General features: G+C 55.0%; 5 protein-coding genes across 5 annotated transcripts; 3 read left to right on the top strand and 2 right to left on the bottom strand.

The window, feature by feature from the left end:
• Positions 1–565: 565 nt before the first annotated feature.
• On the top strand, positions 566–2,191 carry MONBRDRAFT_15580 (uncharacterized protein; the record flags this gene model as incomplete). Its single annotated transcript, XM_001744261.1, has 8 exons — positions 566–609; positions 740–857; positions 949–1,028; positions 1,151–1,218; positions 1,337–1,485; positions 1,629–1,774; positions 1,926–2,024; positions 2,152–2,191. The coding sequence occupies 8 exons, from the start codon at positions 566–568 to the stop codon at positions 2,189–2,191; spliced, it is 744 nt and encodes a 247-aa protein (XP_001744313.1).
• Positions 2,192–2,694: 503 nt separating this feature from the next.
• Positions 2,695–3,307, bottom strand: MONBRDRAFT_15842 (uncharacterized protein; the record flags this gene model as incomplete). Its single annotated transcript, XM_001744077.1, has 3 exons — positions 2,695–2,781; positions 2,853–2,976; positions 3,108–3,307. 3 exons carry the CDS (start codon positions 3,305–3,307, stop codon positions 2,695–2,697), a joined length of 411 nt encoding a protein of 136 aa, XP_001744129.1.
• Positions 3,308–4,273: 966 nt separating this feature from the next.
• Positions 4,274–6,269, top strand: MONBRDRAFT_36348 (uncharacterized protein; the record flags this gene model as incomplete). The annotated part of the gene is made up of 4 exons (XM_001744260.1): positions 4,274–4,666; positions 4,852–5,318; positions 5,401–5,894; positions 6,051–6,269. The coding sequence occupies exons 1-4, from the start codon at positions 4,425–4,427 to the stop codon at positions 6,267–6,269; spliced, it is 1,422 nt and encodes a 473-aa protein (XP_001744312.1). The 5' UTR covers positions 4,274–4,424.
• A 171-nt stretch (positions 6,270–6,440) lies between these two features.
• MONBRDRAFT_15843 (uncharacterized protein) lies at positions 6,441–13,478 on the bottom strand (the record flags this gene model as incomplete). The annotated part of the gene is made up of 10 exons (XM_001744076.1): positions 6,441–11,282; positions 11,371–11,483; positions 11,590–11,689; positions 11,818–11,931; positions 12,044–12,232; positions 12,344–12,451; positions 12,579–12,647; positions 12,751–12,963; positions 13,070–13,193; positions 13,330–13,478. Coding segments are annotated over 10 exons (6,021 nt in total), but the record flags the coding sequence as incomplete, so codon positions are not given.
• A 1,473-nt stretch (positions 13,479–14,951) lies between these two features.
• MONBRDRAFT_15806 (uncharacterized protein) lies at positions 14,952–16,550 on the top strand (the record flags this gene model as incomplete). Its single annotated transcript, XM_001744259.1, has 6 exons — positions 14,952–15,047; positions 15,167–15,263; positions 15,377–15,657; positions 15,786–16,184; positions 16,268–16,348; positions 16,509–16,550. Coding segments are annotated over 6 exons (996 nt in total), but the record flags the coding sequence as incomplete, so codon positions are not given.
• Between the last annotated feature and the right edge of the window lie 2,839 nt (positions 16,551–19,389).

Below are 19,389 nucleotides of genomic sequence, written 5' to 3'. Positions count from 1 at the left end.
CCGTCGTTTACGCACAAGCAGGTACTTGTTGACCTCTTCAGATGGACCGCCCTGAGCCAATGCTGCTTGGGTTGCGCCCACATGCGGTGCTTCCTCCAGCCATGCCTTTCGTTCTGTTCTGGAGGATATCCTTGAGCGCGCGTGTTGAGTGTGAGCGTGCGAGTGTCGTCCAAGGGAGCAACAGGACGCACAGCTGAGATAATTGCCACCAAGGTCGTGGTAGCTGCGGCACAGGGGTCGCTTCCCCACCCTTGTGCGCTAGCGTCGAGTCTGTTCGGGCACACCAGCGCGCGCGCGCACTGGTCTCGGAGCACTGCCCTTGTTTGGTCGTCCATTCTCGGGCGTGGCTCTGATCACCAGAGACGTGACTGTTCCTCGCGTTTGCTCCAACTGCACACTGAAAAACCCAGTGCCTACTTTTTTCAGTGTGCACTTGTCCTTGTGTTTGGTTCTCAGCTCTTCGATTTGATCATTCATAAACCCCAGCGAACATGAGTGCAGATTGCTCACCCGAACATCACTCCCGCACCTCGGTTGTAGCTTTGGTTTCCCCCACACCAGAACCATGTCCGGTTCAGGCGATAAGATCAATGTTTTCCCGTCGCGCATGTACGTATTCATTCCTTGACTCCTACAATGTACCAATACCAAGACGAGGCTCAGCTGCCTCTGCCTCTGCCTCTGCCTCTGCCTCCGTTCCGCCACACCCACTCCTCACACTCCTCGACTCGGTCCACAGGGCGCAGACGCAGATGAAGCTCCGCCTCAAGGGTGCCAAAAAGGGCCATAGCCTGCTCAAGAAGAAGGCCGATGCCCTTACTCTGCGTTTCCGCGCCGTCCTCCGCCAGATCGTCAAGGTACGCCATGGTGGCTTTGGACTTGGCCGGCCAAAGTCCTGGAGAAGGAAGTGAGCAGACTGATTCACAATTTCTCATTGTGCCATGACAGAACAAGACTTTGATGGGTGAGGTGATGCGCAAGGGCGCCTTTTCTCTGGCCTCGGCTCAGTTCCACGCCGGCAACTTTGGGTGCGTCAACCGAGGGCAATCGTGGCGACCGTTTTGAGTCAAGGTGCCAAGGCGTGCCAGGCAGATCTTCACTCATGGCGATGTGGCTTCGTGCCCCCCCTCTAACACGGCCGATCATTCAGATCGACGGTGCTTCAGAATGTGAACAAGGCTACCATGCGCGTGCGGGCGCAGAAGGACAACGTGGCTGGTTCGTACCTTGCTTGCATTCAGGGGCATACACGGAGACATGAACACCCGCCTTCTTGCATACTGTGAAGCTGAATGGGTTCTCAACCACGCCGCCCCTCTGGAACCATCCTGCACAGGTGTTCAACTGCCCGTCTTTGAGCACTACACGGATGGCACCGTCAGTAACGATCTTACTGGTCTGGCTCGCGGTGGTCAGGTCATTCAGAACTGCAAGGCCTCATGGCAGGAGGCTGTCAAGCTGCTGGTCGAACTCGCTTCGCTTCAGGTCTGTTCAGCGTTGCCTAGCTGCTCAGGCCGAAAAGTCACCCTACTTTGTTGCCTTTCTGAGTCAACACAACCCACAATAAGTTCCAGTAGCACTTCCCCATCTGACATTGACATGTGTGTGGCATGGTATGGCACGCGTAGACATCCTTCGTCACCCTGGATGAGGTGATCAAGATGACCAACCGTCGTGTCAATGCCATCGAGCACGTTATCATCCCCCAAATTGAGCGAACACTCAGCTACATTGCCTCGGAACTGGACGAGCGCGAGCGCGAGGAGTTTTATCGGTGCGTATTCGCAAGCTCCCTGATGCCCCTCCGCTCCAGTGTCGTGAATTTTTTTTTTTTAAATTTTTTTTATGGCTTTTAAATTCTCTGCCCTCATGGTCTTGCTCATCCTTGGCTGCCATTTCCACTGTTTTTTTGGTCGTTGGTATAGTCTTAAGAAAATTCAGGAGAAGAAGGCCCAAATTAAGGAGCGCAAGGAAGCTGCTGCCGCACTTGCCGCCGCCCAGGGTTTGTGTCCTTTTCCGGCTGTGTTTTCTCTCCCACCCAGATTGAGATGCTCATTTGCGACCATTCTCACGCACCTAAATAAAAAAATAACTGCTTCAATTCACAGCCGGCGAGCAACAGAACGAGGCCTCTGCGCAGGAGCCCACAAGTCTCGCAAACGAGGATCAGGATGAAGACATTCTGTTTTAACGATTTTAGCTGCGCCGCACACTCCTTTGTTCTCAGGCCCGTGCTGTTGGCTCGTGCACGCCTCTCTAGTCAACGCATCTACACCTGGGTACCCTTGATGCCATCACGTGGCCCTGGAGTGCCTTTGGTTGTGCTTTTTCTGCTGCCAGCTCTTGTGTTCTTTCTCTTTGGCTGTATTAACGCGGTTGCAGCCATCCGTGTAGGAGACGCCTGGTTCATTGCGTTGAAGGCCTCCCTCCGTGTCGATTTCGTTTGTCTGTTTCTTGGAAATTCTGGACCTGATCACCCTAGCCCGGTTGCTTGACGACAGAAATTCATAGATAAAAATACCCAGCCACGTTGTGTGCACGACAACAGGTTATCTCGATAACGCTTGGTCTGTCGAAAACTTTGATTATTGACACATCTCTGGTTTCTTTCTTCGCCGCATATTCCAATCCTCCAAGCACACACACACACACACACATGCCTTCTCATGCAAACAGGGCTCTGAACTTGACCCATTACTGTTTCAACCAAGGCATCTGGCGCAAAGTGGCGGGGTCGCGCTCGCCGTAGTCGTAAAGCAATTCCTCTCCTTTCTCGATATCCTGAGTGCGATGGAATCGTACCTCAGATGAGCTCTCAAGGAAACAGCGTCAGGGATCAAATCGGCACTCACCCGCTTTACAATAAAACCCAGGTGTGGGCGATCATCAAGTACAAAGAGCTTGGTCTTCAAGTTGGGTTTTGCACGGGAATGATTGATCAAGCGGCCGACTCGACCCGTCTGAGTGGCGTCAACGCTATGGAGAGCCAGCAGGGGGCATGGGATGTATCAGAGGATGTGACATTGAGCACCTCAACGGACCGGCCGTTCAACAGAGGCGGCGAAAGACCTTCGCCTCAGGAGCCAACAGGCATCCAAACAACCTACCAGTAAGTACGACTCTTGTGACGCAGAAAATACATGTAGCACATCATTTCATCCAGGCCCTTGGCAGTGGCCTCGGTTCGGTAGCGCTCCTCGCGTCGGTGAGCCTCCTCCAGTTCGATCAGCTCACCGGCATACTCACACACGTATTCGCCTCGACGGAAGGCTCTACCCGCAAGTACCCCTTTGCCCTTGGCATCCATCTCCACAACTAGCAGCTCCTCAGTATCACGGCCCTCACGAATCATCTTTTTTGCCCGCTCTTCCTCCTAAGACGCCGTATGGGCCATCGATTAGCCGGCGGGCACATGGGCGTGAGGCACGATGCAAAGCGAACCATAGAACACGCGCTGAAACGCTTCAAAAAAAAGGCGCAAGACTCGAACTCACATCGACAATGCGGGCTCGGTTACGCGCGCTACGGCGGGGTGTCAGGGGCTCTGGTGGAATCTCCGGCCAGGTCGAATCAATAGGGGTGGCAGGCGGGGAGGGCGCAAGGCGCCCGGCTTCTGCCTTTTGCACATCAACTGTCGTCGTCTCTTTGGCGGTGGTGGCAAGAGTGCTTTCTGGTTCGTTGGTGCTGGCTGATTTGGGAGCTGATGGCACCGCTTTGGTGGCGGGGGGCTCAATGGCCTCAGTGGGCAAGCGGCGTCGAGAGCGCACGCGGCCTCTGGTTGGGGTGGGCTGAGGCTTCTTACGGGGCGTCACTTCCGCAGCTGGTGCTGCAGTGCTTTGGTCAGCACCAACACCTTCTGTTGCAGCAATCTGATCCTCGCGCACGGGCGACGGCGAGCGCGGGGGTGCAGCGATGTGCTTCTCGTCCATGAGTTTGGGTGAGCCGGATGCCGAGCTAGCATCATTCACGTGAATCAGGTGAGAGTGAGCATGGCGGTAAGAGGGCGGTGGGAAAGGCACTGTGGGACATACTCGGCATTTGCAAGGTCCTCCACCTCGGCCGCCTCCACGACGGCGTCATCCCGACGCGCCATCGCCACAGACTGCTCCGTGGGCTTGGTCGCCGATTCAGCGGCTCGACTGCCCACACGTCGCTGGGAACGAGGCGCCATTTTAAGTTCTGGCGCCCACACTATTCAAAAAATTATACTCTTGATTTTGAGCTTGAAAACAATTCAAAATTTGCTGTCCTGTCGACAATTCCCGCAAGTTCCCGCCAAAATAAAGAGACAGAGCAAACCCATTAGCACTCGTGAGGGCATCGCTGCTTCTCCACACGAGGCCGCTAGTCCTTTGCCTGGTGTTCAAGTTGTACCGACTGGTGGACGTGAAGCAGCTGGGACAAGAGGTGAGGGTGACGCAACCATGGCGGCACCTTCGACAACCCACGTGCGAGTGCGACTCGATTTTGTGGGGATCCGCCTGCCCCCCTGCATCGTGCCCTGTGAGCTGAGCTCGAGGGCGACAGTCAAGAGCTTCAAGAAGCGCATTAGGCGGATGACCAAGCGTGCCTTTCGGGAGCGTGATGTCTGCCTCTGCTTGCAGGGCTGTGCTCTTCTTGATCGCCTGCCCCTCGAAGGCTTGCTCACTGACGGTTCCCATCTTGTGTGGGTTTTGGCTCCCCCGCACCGCGCGCGCGCGCTCTCTCTCTTTCTCTCTCTCTCTCCCTCGGAAGTTTGTTGGGCTGATGATAGGGTTTTGTGCGGGCAAGCTCAAAGCGCGCCCAGCTGTATACACTCCAAACCCTGTGACAGGCCTAATTTTGCTTCCTCGCTATTGTTGTGGTTAATAGGGTGGCTACGAAATTCATCTATGAGCAGTTGTTGGGCTCAGTCTGGTCTCCAGCGGCGCTGATGGTCGCAGAGGGATCTAAGAGCCTCCTACAGAGTGATTCAGCTTGGGGCAGCCCTCGTGGTTGGCCGCCGGCCCGAGCTGATACACCGTCACAACGGCGTACCCAAGGGCTGCGCGCCGCAAAGCGCCGAGCGCCTTCAAGTAGAGATTCTTCCGAGTCTAGCCTCAGCTCAGATTCTTCTGCCTCCTCGGATTCTGAACCCGAAACGGATCAAGGGCGAGCATCTACCCCTGCTGCTGCATTGCAGTGTGACCCTGCCCCCTCTGGCAAGTCGACGAGTGTGGCGGAGACATCGCCTGCGCAAAAGCGGGTACGTCACGCAGCGGCTTCCGACACACCAATGTCCAGCCAAACGCCAATGACGGATGCTAAGGCGACCAAGAAGACACGGCGTGGTCGTCGAGGTAAGCCTGTTTCAGTTGTGGGTGAACTGTTGCTTGATGATACGTGGGTGCTCATGTCTGGCAAACTTGTGTTGCTACAAAGCTGGGCGCAAAGTCAAAGCCAAACAGCAACAGCAACAGCAACAGCAACAAGAACTACAAGAACTACAAGAAGCACAGCCTCAGCCACAACAGGAGCTGCAATCAAACAAACAAGAGTTTCAGCAGCCTCCAGCTCATCAAACAACTCAAGAGGCATCAGCACACAAAAAGTTGCCTCAGCAGCAAAAGCAGCCATCAAAGGCTTCAAACCCTCCCCGGACTCGCCATGCGGACATGACCGCCAGCAGCAACGTCCCAACACAACTTTCCGAAAGCACGGCACGCATAGCTTCTAGTCACACGGCGCCGGCAGCCGCAGCAACAACTGCATCCGTCACTCGGACACCATCTGAGCCAGCCTTGCCCACAGTTGCAACCATCCTGGCGCAATATCGCTGGCAGCCCTTGATCCGACCCACACAAGTCGATGACATTCTCGCCTTCAAGGAACTGGAACTTGGTGCTGACTGCATGCCTCGCATCTCCGACACCAAGGTTTGTGGCTAGACTTCTCCCACCCAACAAAAGCACCTGAATTCTTACCATGTGCCCTACCTATTCGTGTTTTGTTTTGTTTTTTGTTTTTATGTTTCATGTTGACTGATTTCTCGCCAACTTGTCCATGGGTTCCCACTTTCGCTCCTTTCGCAGGTGGCGCGCGTGCTCCAGGTTGATGGTAGTCAGGTCCAGCTGGAGCGCTTACACTCGTTGCCTGAAGACTCAGGCCCTAACTCGGCCCTGGGCAAGTTTCTCTTATCCCCTGCCACTGATACGCTTGACAACGACGAGAACGCCTCGACTGCCGGTGATGTGCGCTCCTGGGTAGAGACCTTCAACATGGACGAGGTGCAGTGCGCAGACATAAAATAGTGACGGCGTGGTCAACGCATTTCAGATTTTAAACCAATCGAATTTTTTGTATGTGGAGGAAACCCATGAGAGAACTCAACACGAAACAGCGGGGCCGAGTGCCCAGAGTACAAGAAGCCCACCATAACAGGCTAACAAGCCATGTGCAGTCAGTCACAAAACTCAGAGCATTCATGGCATTGCACTCGCAGCAGCGTCGCCCTTGGCCTTTTGGCGCTTCTGCAAGATAATGTGGGTGTAGTCCTTAATCAAGTGCGCAATCTGTGATGCCTGGCTCGTGTTGAACACGTACTTGGTACCTCGTGTCAACGACTCTGTCACCAACATGAGATTGCGCAAAGAAGGACTGTAGTTGACGATGCTCTTGTAAGCATATGAGATCAGCGGCTCCTTGGCACGGCGACGCATAATGTGCACGCCCTCTTCGTTAACAGCCAACCACAAATTCTTTGGCAAGTTGGTTGTGTACGACTGCATAACTTCAAACACGGTGGCTCCATACAGGGGCCAGGCTTGCACCACCTTCAAGTAGCGCGTGTTGCAATCATGCTTGCTGACGCCGCGCAGCTTCTGGTGATGCATGGCCACGTCCTCAGGTTGCACCACCGACGTCAAATGCTTGGGCAAATATTTTTGCAGGAGATCACCGTACACCTGGGCAGCAGGACCCGGCTGATAATCCCCAAGGTCTACCTGGGCGCGCAGCGCCGTCAGATAAGCCGCCTCGTCCTCAGACACGGGGAAGCGATCTTGCACAACGTCGTTCAAGGCCTGGAAGAGCGTCAAATCAAACTCCGTCGTGTTGTCCGGGATGCCCGGGCTGCCCAAGAAGAGGCGCTTTTTAAAGGTGAGCTGCAGTTGCTTGTCCGAGCGAGTGCTGCGGGCATACTTTTCCCACTTGAAGATGGCATCGCCCACCTTTTCCCAGGCTAGCATGTTACGCTCCAGCGTTCCAAACACTTCAAAGAGAGAAAATCCCTGCACGGCCGAGCTCAAGCCCATGCGCTCCTTAATGGTAGCTACCACCTCGCTCGTGGTGGCCGCCGAGTCAAACTTGAGCGCACGAAACTCGCCGTCCATGAAATAAAACCGTGCATGAATCGGCTGCATGGCCGACACACAATCAATTTCCACCTGTGAGGGTGGATACTTGCGATTCTTGTTCTGCAGCGTGCGCGCCATGACCGTGCGGCAGAACTGCGCCCACTTGCCCTCCTCCGACGCCATGTCCAAGCCTCGAGAACGAAGGTGCGCCGTAATGTAGGCCAGCACCTCTTTGTCACGCGGTACCACCACACCCAAGAGCAAGGCAAACATGCGCCAGTTTTGTACATTGATGCGGCTGTCCACATCTGGCTGATCCGTCGTCTGCTTGATGAGCTGGAGGTAAGTCTCGTTACACACGTCCTCCTTCTCCAGGCACCGGCCAATCACATTCTGTACGAGCTGATAGTGCTTGACGTCGCCGGGCGTCTCGTAGCCGCCCGTGCTGGCGAGGCCAGCGTACACCAGAAGGGAAGCATAGATGCGTAGAGCCATCTCTTGTGAGTCTTCTGAATCCATCACCGAGAGTGGCTGCGGCAGCTTGGACTTGGAGTAGGCCCAGAAGCGCTCGGGAAAATCGCGCTCGTATGTGCTGCTCTCTGCCTCGGCCGCCTTGCTTGAGCGACGCCGGCGCAGCGTCGTACCCAAAAATCCCTTTGACTCGGGCGGCTTGAGCATGGCACCGCTGTCCACCAAGGCCTTGCGCGCTTGCAGCATCTCGTTGTGCAGGCGCGTTTTGTCGTCCTGCGTCACCTTGCGCTGCTGGGGCACGGCCGCCTGCCCCACCTTCTTCCAATTGCGGTGCTGCGGTGAGTAGGACGCGATAAGGTTGGCCAAATCCTCGCGGCGGGCACAATAGAACATGAGGTGGCTGTTTTCCACCTCAGACATGCCCTCGAGGTTGAAAGTAATGGTGTCATCAAAATTGTTGACCTCGATGTTGGCCAGCTGCTCGTACGAGTACTCCGCAAGGACCTCCTTAGTCTTGGGGTGCACAAACTTGAAGCCATCCACGTGTACGGTGGCCATGACGTTGGTGGGATGCGACCAAAAGCCCTTGAACTGCACGTCGAAGAAGCTACCACCGTAGAGTGGGTACTGCTTGACTGCCGTCAAGTACAGGACCTTGGCCTTGATGTCCGTCATACCAAAGCCAAACTCGCGGTGGGCCCGGTACAATTCCTGCTGCCAGAAAGCCACGTCCGCGTTGTTCTCCCGGATGCGCTCGGGCAGGTAGTCTTCGGGTTTTTCGTAGCGCGCCATGTTGGCCGCATCGGCATCACCCCACAAAACTTGGGCCTGCAGGCCAGCAAGTTGAAGCGCCACCTTTTCATTAACCGGGAATTCGTCATGGCGGACGACGCTGCGTACGGCCTGGGCATACACCAACCCATACTCCACTGGGTCATCTGGGATATGCTTGGGATTGCGAAAGAGGCGCTTTCGGAAGACAAAGCGGCTGTCGCCCCCGCCCAGGGCCTGGGAGATGGCCGAGGCTGCCTTGCTGCGTGACATGGTGGCGTATTTGCTCATTTGCATCGAGCTACGAGCCTTGGACTCCCAGCGCGAGAGAATGTCGCCAAGGTAGTCTTGCCCACGAACATAATGCTCCTCGTCCGGGTTGGTCTCGAAAAGGGCCCAGCCATCCGGATCCTTGAGATCGATCTTGTTGGCAATGGCGTCGACGACATCACTCACGGTCCAAGTCGAGTGCACGCCCAGGGCCTTGACCTTGTCGTCTTCGAAGAAGAATCTGACAACGACAGGCTCGAGGCGACGAATGGCCGTCATCTCGAGAGTGGAAGGGTAGCGCTGGCGTGCCCCATTCATCTTGGTATGCTTGAGTGATTCGTACGCCCAGGCGGCGTAGCGCTTCACCACCGAGTCGCGCGTGGCCAGCTTCATGAAAGCCTGCAGGTACTTGTACAGCATCTTGCTTGGGGGGAAGGACACGACAAAGATGCAGAGCAGCTCCCAGCCACGACGTTGCTCCTCTGGACTGGGGTTGTTGGTGCACTGGCGAATGAGCTGGCAGTACACCTCGTCGCGCAGCTCCGGGCGCTCAAGGCAGTACGCAACGATGGACTGGGTGCTTTGAGCCACTTGTGCGTCTTTAAGCTCGCCACGAAGCTGCTTGTTGAGGTCCTTCCAGACGCTGCAGGCCAGATTCACGTTCTCAGGGTTGTGCATGTGCACCATCGAGGTGGGCAGCATGGCTGTCTTGGAGTACACAATCATCTCCTCCTTGGGAATGGGGTCGTCGACGGCCTTCTCACCGCGTCGCAACGTGGGCGCACGACGTGCCATGGTGTTGGCACTCATATTGCTCGGGTGGTCGTTGAAGTAACGTTTGGCATACACCAGCATGCTGTAGTCTGCCGGATTGAAGTTGTCGTCTGCTGCAGCGGCTGGGGCTGCGCGCACGGGGCCTGCTGCAGCAATGCCTCCCACGTTGGCCACTGGAGCGGCTGCCGGTACTGGACCTGGCTCGAGCGATTGGAGGCTAAGCTGCTTCTCCACGCGCTGTCGACGCCGGACTGTACGCGCTCCAGGCTGACCACGGGGAACCTCGCCTGCCAACACGGCGTCAAGCTCCGCAGACATTTTGCTTAAGAGATCCAGCTGCTTGCTCATCACCACCTCGCTGGCACCGGCCATGAAGGAGAACATGGAGGAGATGTCATCCATGCCCGTGCCAGAACCCGAGGCAGCTGCTTGCAACTCTGCAGCCTTGGCCAACGCCTGCAGCTCCTCTTGTGCTGCCAAAAATGATTGTTCCATCTCCGCCTCGCCGCGTGCGCGAGCCTCTGCTGCGCGCCGCGCCTCCTCCTCGCGACGCCGGCGATCCATTTCCTCGCGGCGTTTGCGACGCAACTCCTTGACAAGCTCACGCGCGAACCAGCCACGCACATAGGACTGGATGGTCACGGCAGCCCGGCGCTGGGCAAGGAAGCGCCAGCGAATGGCGGCACCACGTACTGCAGCCTGCAGTCGAGTGACGGCAAACATGGTTCGCTGGTACTTGCGGCGGGCCAGCATGCCACGGGTAGCGGCCTGCAGGCAAATCACGCGCTTCTCCAGCAAGCTACGGAGGGCTGCCTCGAGCGGATCAAAGACAGAGTTGCGCAGGAAGACCTTGGTCTGGCCAACCTGCCATTCGGTGGGCGGGGCGTTGATGTATTGCAGGATCTGCTTGACAGCGCTTTTGGGATCGGTGGGCAAAGCCTTGCCCATGACCCGAGCCATGGCATGGTACTTCTCGACAAACTTCTCGGCAGGCACGTGAATGGGAAAGCCCTCCTTGCGAATGCGGACAATGTCCAGCATGCCAGAATAATTGAGCTGCTCCTCTACCATGTCCTGCTCGTATTTGCCGGCACTCTTCGCGGCATTGGGCTTGATGCAGCGCACGTACCACGGTGTGGTACTCTCGAGGACCTCAACCAAAAGGTTAAGCTGCCGGCGAAATGTGTCACCTACAGTGGGCTTGGCCTTGCGCGTTGTCTCCGTACCTGAGCGCCCACGGACTGAGCCGCTGCGCACAGACCCCTGGCGTGATATTCCAGAGCCAATGGCGTTTTCGTTCGCCAAAATGTCTTGAAAGCGATGCAAGTCGCAGACAAAGGCATCGGATGAGTCGATGAGTAGGTTGAAAAGGGCGTCCTGCTGAGTATCACGGTTCTTGTCCAGGAAGCCGTCAATGGCGTAGACCACGGCGCCGGCAAAATGGCGGATACCAAACTCCTTGTCCCAACGAGCTTTATTCTCGCCCTTGATGTAGTGCGGATGGTCGGCCAGGGCAGCGTGCTGCTTCTCCAAGTATGATTGATCAGAGCCCTTCGGGAAACGGCATTCTTCGTCCAACAGGCGTAACACACACTTGTTCCCTTTCTCAATCAGATCCAGGCATTCCGCGTTATCCGTAAAGTTGATGTGGGCAAAGTCAATGCCTTCGCGTTGATACTCCTCCTGCGTTCAGTTTCGTGCATGAGCGCGCACGTGAGGTAGGTTTGCTGCATGGGACGAGCGGTGTCGTGCAGGGACCGGTATAGCACACCTGCTCAATGGCAAAAACGTAGTGATTGAAAAACTTGTGCAACTTTTCATTCGTGAAGTTGATGCAGAGCTGCTCAAAGCTATTGGTGGCAAAGTTCTCAAACCCAAAGATATCTGTGCGAACCCAGATAAGCTTGTGAGTGACTCATGTACCCTGCATGGTTTGGCTCCTGGATGCTTGCCACGCAAGGACAGAAAAAGGGCGGTGGCTCAAACGCACCAAGAACGCCAATGAATTTGCTGCGGGAGTCACCAGGGTTGGTAGTACGATTGATGCTGTCAACGAGCCAGGTAAAAGTACGACTGTACAACGCCTTGGCCTGCGGTGTGGGTGGACAAATGCAGCATGAGCGGAGCGAGCAGAGCAGCAAAGCGGTCGCCATTCAGCCATATGCCCGAATCCATGATCACAACTATTCCCAGGGAGTAGAGGGCGACTGGCGCATACCATGGCGTTTTTGTTCTCGTGGGCATCGTCCAATTTGAGGGGGATGGTGGTGATGTTGCCACGCACGACAATGGTGCGGTTGACCAGAATCTCCTTGAGTTGTTTGGCGTCAATCTACAGCACCCCGTAAATGTCGACGACACCACAGCAAAGGCGCGGTAAGAACAGGGCGAGATGTCATCGTGGGCCTGCGAGATCAAAAGGGAATGGACAGACTCGAGCGCACCTTGAGCAATTCGGCAACGGTGCCGGCAATCTTCTCGTCCTCTGGAGTCAACTGAACCGATTCGCCATCCACGTCCTTGAAGTGTAGGTTGCCAATCCACAACACAGCCGAGACGAGGGAGAAGATGCCATCCATCATGTCATCACTAATGTTCAGCACTGTCATGGCTTGGCGCAGATCGTCGTACGCCTAGACACGGCCAGCAGAGAAAGATTCCAGACCCCAACATGGCATTCAGAATGGCCTCGTAGCGTCAAGAGGCTTACGCTGCATTGGTCTGAGGCATGGTGCACGACAAACCTGGGCATCGGAAAAGTTGGAAAGCTTGTAACAATTGCTCTGATTGAGGTAAAGGTAGGCTTCGGGCTCCATGAGGTGAAAGCGTTGCCGGTCACCAGCAGCTAGCAACTGGAAGAGCAAGGGTCAAACAGTGCACATGACCATGGCTGATGAGCAAACTTGCAAACTTTGCTCGGTTTTGCTGCTGTGTGGTGACGGCACTCTCAACGAAAGAATCAACAACGGTGGGGCAGACCTGGTAAAACACGTGATAGCTTCGCTCATCTGGTTGGATGTTGGTGATGCGCGATTGCTCGAGCAAATACTAGAAGGAAGGGCGGTGGAAATCCGGGTGAGGAATAAGGTGTGAGACCCGAACCAAAACAAGAGAGGCTGGGTATGCCGGGGTAAAAAGGCGCGCGCTGTACCTCCTGAATCACAGAGCCGCGAATCTCGCATTTGTGGTCAAAGCAAACTTGAATAAACTTGCCAAAGCGAGACGAATTGTCGTTGCGCACGGTCTTGGCGTTGCCAAACGCTTCAAGAATGGTGTTGGCTTCTAGAATTTGCTGCTCCACCCAGTTGGAGACGCTGGACGTCACGGCACAGAGGTACTGAAGAATGAACTTTGTTGTCTCCGTCTATGGTTCAGGCCAAATGCAAGGCGGGTTGGGCGTGAGTTTCATGGCCTGCAAATTTAGCTTTGGGAGCAAGCAATGCCGAGCTGCCCGATGCCATGGACGCTACCTTGCCGGCGCCTGATTCACCACTAATGATGCAGCTCTGATTGATGTCGGCGGCCTGGACATTTGCGTAGGCGGCTTCGGCCGTGGCAAAGACGTGAGGCTTGAGCTCGCCAAGCTTTTTGCCGCTGTAACGGTCAATGTCATCCTGTTGGGTGGGGCACCAAGGGTGGCGGAGAGAGACAGCAGCGAGGTGAGCATACGGGCTGTTCGGCGAGACGCGTTGGGTGCAAATGACACACCTTTTCGTAAATGGGGAGGTACTTGTACGGGTTGACAGCAACCAGAATGGAGCCAGTGAAGGTATATATCTCGTCGCGATTGAAGCGCACGCGCAAGTTGGTGTTGATGCCTGCCACGTCCAAGTCGGACAGGTGTGTCATGTCCTCGACGCCATCTTGAGGCCGCAAGCCTGAAAGAATGCAAGCAGATCAGGTTCAGTCAGAAAGCGATGAAGGGCGGGTTCATGATGCAGAGCAAGGCAAAAGTGGGAAGAGAGGGTGAGATGGCTGGTTCCTGGCTCGGCTAGATGGCCGATGCACGGCAGCTGCGCGTGATACGCACCGTCCATGACCAGCTTGGGTTTGAAGAGCTCCTCCACACCAGCCATGGTGCTGATTGTTGGTTGTTTGGTGCCAATCCCAGCACAATGCGTTTGGGGGTTGAAGTTGCTATTTCAACGAGTCAAGATGCAAAGCGACCTCCCAACGATTGAGAGATGCTTCCTCCGGGCCGTAAGTCCAGAGTCGGGGCACGTTGGTTGCACCCCGAGCCAAGCAGCCAACCGTCACTAACTCCCAAGGCCGAGACCTAGGATACAAGAGGAAGGCCAAGAGCAAATGGTGAAGGGCGATCAAGTATGAAGTCAGCCATCCCTCCTTCTCAAGGCAAGAATGAGGCAAGCATGCAGCTTGATGCAACCCCCAAGACGGGTCAACACGAAAGGGGGCGGGGCAAGGCAAGTATGGTTTCATAAAAATTGTTTCAAGTGGCAGCCCGCCCAAGACGAAAACAACCCGAACAAAACAGAACAAAAATAAAGACAATGCGTTGAGCCCTTGTCAGCCCGAGCATAGATCCAAAGCTCATGACCTTGCCGCCCTTTGCCCCGTGTCTACCCGCCAGTCCACACACCCTGTCTAGCCACTGCCAAATCCGAAAAAAAAAAAAAAAAAAAAAGTCAACAAAACTTACGAGAGAGAGACGTACTGAAGAGAAATGCAATTCAACGCCACTGTTGTCTGTGTGTGTGTGTCGGCCAGTCAAGACACAGCGGCGTACAAGAAGCCTCAATCTCGAGGGATGACTCGAGCGCCTGCACTTCACTCCCACTGCTGACCCCTGACCCCTCGCCTTCTGCACGCTGAGCTCCCCCCACTTGCCCGCTGCCATATCCACCCTGATCTTCCCTTGTTCCCCCTCCCACTTCCAATTCATGTTCTGCTTCCAAGCAATAAAAACCTCACTGCTTTCGTCTTTTTGATTTCCCGTCGTTGTTGTTTGTCAAGTAAGTCTGCGCGCACACACACACACACACTCGGGCGGATCGATGTCGTGAGGCCGTCTGTGTCTGGGAGGGCCTGGAGGATTGTGCCTGCTTTGCTTTGAGAGCGGCGGGTTGCTCGTTGGAGGAAGCACCACTGGCTGGAGTGGTATTCCGGTGCTGACCCTCATTCTTGGCTGCGCGTTGACGTCCACCCCGGTGCTTAGCTAAGAGCCGTCTGTCCCGCTGTCACAAGAACCCATCGCCATGGCCAAGGTGGGTTTCGGCTATCTGGTATCTGGCACCCGCGCGCAAAGCTGGGTACCCCCGGTCGCACCTTGATGCAAAGCGTGTACCTGCCACACGTACTTTTCCCTGACATCCAATCGATTTGCTGCCACAGGAACTTGTTCGTGTTTGCGTCACTGGCGCCGCGGGCCAAATTGCTTATTCGCTGCTCTTCTCCATCGGCCGCGGTGACATCTTTGGCGAAGACCAGGTATGCGCAGTCTTTGGTGTCAGGCCACTTATTTGCACAATTATTGATGGGGCTAGCTCACTCTCACACGCTCCTGCCGCCCACTTTGCCCATCATGATCATTGCGATCCGCGCCCCAGCCCGTCAGTCTTCAGTTGTTGGATATCCCACCCATGTTGGGCGTGCTCGAGGGTGTCGTGATGGAGTTGAACGACTGCTCCTTCCCATTGGTTAAGAGTGCGTAGTTGCTTTTTTGTCTATCCCATCCTAAAAGCGCTTTCGGTGAAAGCAAACACCTTGGCCCCCGCTGACCCAGTGGTCTGGACAACTCACCACACTTCTGGGGCCAGACATCGTGGCAACCGCAGACCCGGCTGAGGCTTTCCTGGATTGTGATGCGGCCATCCTGGTTGGCGCTGTCCCGCGCCGCGAAGGCATGGAGCGCAAGGATCTTTTGCAGCAAAATGCCAAGATCTTCAAGATGCAAGGCCAAGATTTGGATCGCGTCGCCAAAAAGTCGGTCAAGGTGTTGGTGGTGGGCAACCCATCGAATACCAATGCCATGATCACAGCCCAGTATGCGCCCTCCATCCCCAAGTCACAATTCTCCTGCCTGACTCACCTGGACTTGGTTAGTGGGGAACTGCGTCACCTCGCACCCCGTGCTGATTCAGACCTCAATGCGCGACGCCTCGGGAGACTCGTAGGCAGCCCGCAACGCCTCACACTTTTAATGCTGGGCACCCATGCTTGTCGCAGAACCGAGCCAAAGGCTTTGTGGCCCGCCGCCTTGGTGTCAACCCAGAACAGGTCAAGAACGTCATCATCTGGGGCAATCATTCGGCCACTCAGTACCCAGATGTTAGCCATGCCTACGTGGCCAACCCAGACGGCACCAAGGTCAAGGTGACTGAAGCAGTCAATGACGATGCCTGGCTTCACGGCGAGTTTGTCCAAAGCGTGCAATCTCGAGGAGGTGCTGTCATCAAGGCCCGTAAGCTCTCCAGCGCCCTCTCTGCCGCCAAGGCCATCTCCGATCACATGCACACCTGGTGGTTTGGAACCCCGGACGGCGAGTTCACCTCCATGGGAGTGGTCTCGGATGGCTCATACGGTACCACAGAAGGCATTGTCTACTCATTTCCCGTCAGCGTCAAGGTCAGTCCGTCGGCCCACCGCCGAAGCAGATCGACCCATTGCCTGTCTCTCCGGCTGACGCTATGCATGATGATGCGCGGTAGAATGGTCAACTGAACATTGTCCAAGGCCTTTCTGTGGATGACTTCTCCCGCGAGATGATGGACCGCACAGATCAAGAACTGGTACGTCCCTTGCATCTCTTAGTGCCCACTGCTGCACATGACCATAGTGTCTCGGGCCTGTCCAATGCTTGCTGTCCCCGTCATCTCGGGTTTTTTTTTTTCTTTCACATCCCCTTTGCGGGTAACCTGCCCATCTACCTTTCTCTACACTTTCCCCTAGACCCAAGAAAAGGAAACGGCTTTGAAGATCCTTTCGGATTGACTAGTGTCCAAACTCTAAGGACTGACGGTGTCCGCATGACCCGTGTCTCACCTGCTTCGCGATGGAATGCACCGCTTTGTCTGTGTGTGCTTCCCCGTTTTTGACCCTGTCAAACTTGCCATTCGCGGCTTGCCCGCGTGCTACTTCTGCCCATTGCCCGTCTTCTGTCAATTTGCTCGGTTTGAGCTTTGACTTTCTTGTATCGATCCCGTTGGTTTTGGGTAAAAACATGAGGGAGTTACTTGGCTCCTCCACCCTTCCGTGCATCAATTCACGTGTCAACAAACAAACAAACCCGGCTTCATTTTGCCTTTCCATCACTCGCATCATTCATACACGGATAAAACATCGGAGGGTGCTCTCACTTCCGCTCAACACAACACCCGTCACCCCTTCCCCTTGGCACGAATACTTTTTTCTTTGTGTGTTTTTCTCTCTCTCTTTGTTGTTCACACGCACACATGTTAAAACTGACCGTTACGTTTCGTTCAAGTCACAAGCAAAAAGCAAAAAGCCCTCTTTGTCTTTTTCTTTTCCTGTTCCTCTTTCCAGTTATATACACACAAACGGCGGCGTTGCATCGCCCGAGAAGCACAAGCATCATGTCACAGGCTGAGGTGCGTGCAGGTGCAGGTGCACGTCTTTTGGGCATGGCAACTGCGTGTGGGTCGAAAAGCATGCAATAAAACTCACCAAGCGTGTTTGATTCCTTTCTCTTGTGCAATGACCCGCAGGCCAAGCGAAGGTAATCTAAACGCAAGAACGAGGGGCAGTCAAGCGCGCCTTGCTTGTGCTTCCAGTGTGTTTCCCGCGCCCTCGCCCCGTACGCCAACTCATACCCATCCGGTGCTTTCGCAGCCACGATCAGGCCTCAGAAGCCAGTTCTTTGTCCTCAGATCACAAGGCTCAGGTGCAAACATGATTGGCAAACTACTCACGGCGAGGAATCGCAGATCCAAGCCAAGCCATGAGCGCTAACCCCATCAACACTGCCTGTTCACCCTGCTCGTGCTGGCAGGTCAAGCGTGTGGTGCGCCGCATCTTGTTCAAGCACGCCAGTGGAGGAGCGATCAACCGGGCAGGTCTGTACCAGGACCACCATTGTTGCTCATCATTTTTTTTTTTTTCGTGTCTCTACGTTCTTCGATCTGCTCATGTCGCTGCACGCTGCTTGTTGCTGTTACCAATGACGCCCCTGGATTGTTCATGGAATCGGTAGACCTGAGCGCTGACTTTTCAGGCCGTAACATTGCGCCGGTTTTGAAGGATGCTGCTGCTATTCTTGAACAGGTGCCAATCACTGGGCTGCGAGCTCCCTTGTCCCATGTGCCACGTACAGTTTGTCGCTGTACCTAACCCTGCAGTGGCGACTTGCAGATGTTTGGCTACCAACTGCGGACCCAACCCGACACCGAGTCTCGCACTGATCCAACTGAACCCCGTGCTCGGGTGAGTCTCCTCCACTTGCCTCTTTTTTTTCGCTGTTCCTCTTCGGATGCTTACCCATGAAGCTGTCCTGATCTATATCTCTACGGCGCGTCATCTGTCATTAGCTCGAGGACAACACCCATCAACCTGTTCAAACCCGCACCGGCAACACCTTTGTTCTTGTGAACATTCTGCGAAATGAAGCCATGCCCAACTTGAGCGACTGGTTGGTGATGGCCATCGCAGACTCGTTGCTCTAGCCGTGGCATTGCATGGGCTCTGCTCTGCGTCTCGAAACTATGCTCATTACAAACTGAGCCAAATACCTTACCGTTATCACTTGGTGTCCTCAACAGGCAAAGCCAACGAGTTTACTTTGGCCTGCTCATGCCCATACTGGCCTTTATTTACTTAAAAAACCACACTCTACCTCAAGGTGCGAGTGCTCCCGGTGCAAGGTTGTGCGTGTTTCCTGGCAAAGTCTGCCCCCGACTCATGGCAATCATCGGCTGTTATCAAATTCTAGTCGAGCTATTTCGCCATTTAGAAGACCTCGAGATCAGTCGCAATCTGGAGGTTGACTCTGAAACAGTCGAGACCCTTGTCACAAAGACTTTTATCACCGACCGGTACGCCTGCCCTGCACAATCAACAACTGCAACAGAAGCATGAGATATGCATAGCATCACCCCCTTGTAGACGGCTGGTCGCCTCTTGCACCGCTGCTCACCTGAACCTTATCTTTTGGTACAATGCGTGTAGCTATTTGGCGCGCGTTCGCGTGACGCATAAGTCGGAACGCATCGAGCACCTTCGTTGGGGGCCTCGGGCCCGTGCGGAACTTTCCGAGAAAGATATCGTGTCCTTCCTTGCCCAGGTTCGGTAAACTCATTCTGTTTTCGCTCAACTCGGCTTGATTTCACCCTCATCAGACCCTCAGACCCTAATCAGACTTTAAATCTTTCTCACAATGTGTGTTCCCATCATTCTACTCCGTCATTCCATAGGTCCATGGCAAGGACCCAGCAGCCACTTGGAGTCGACTCCTGGCTGATCGTGAGGCTGCCGATAAATAGCCTGACGGCCTCGTACAGAGCTTGGCGTGTCAAGAAACTCACCAAGGCATCAATGAGAGGGCTTTGAGCGCGTTTGTATCCATCTTTTTTGGCTCGATTCCTTCTTCAGCAAATGTGGTCCACTTGTTTCCGTTATGTCTGTGATGTGTGGTGGACGATTTGAAAACTGGAGGTACCCTCTTTGGCATTCTGGTTGTTGCAACGCAAATAGGACCTTCTATGGCCGGCGTCGGAGACGTCATTTGGCCTGTGCCATTGCAGATTCATCAACCGCCTCGTTTATCTGCAGGACAGTGCCGTCCTCTATTCCCTTCTTTTCTTTTCTTTTTTTTTTT

The sequence above is a fragment of the Monosiga brevicollis genome, genomic scaffold, assembly GCF_000002865.3.
Source record: "Monosiga brevicollis MX1 MONBRscaffold_5 genomic scaffold, whole genome shotgun sequence".
NCBI lineage: Eukaryota > Choanoflagellata > Craspedida > Salpingoecidae > Monosiga > Monosiga brevicollis.
This window is presented reverse-complemented; position numbering and strand designations above follow the sequence as displayed.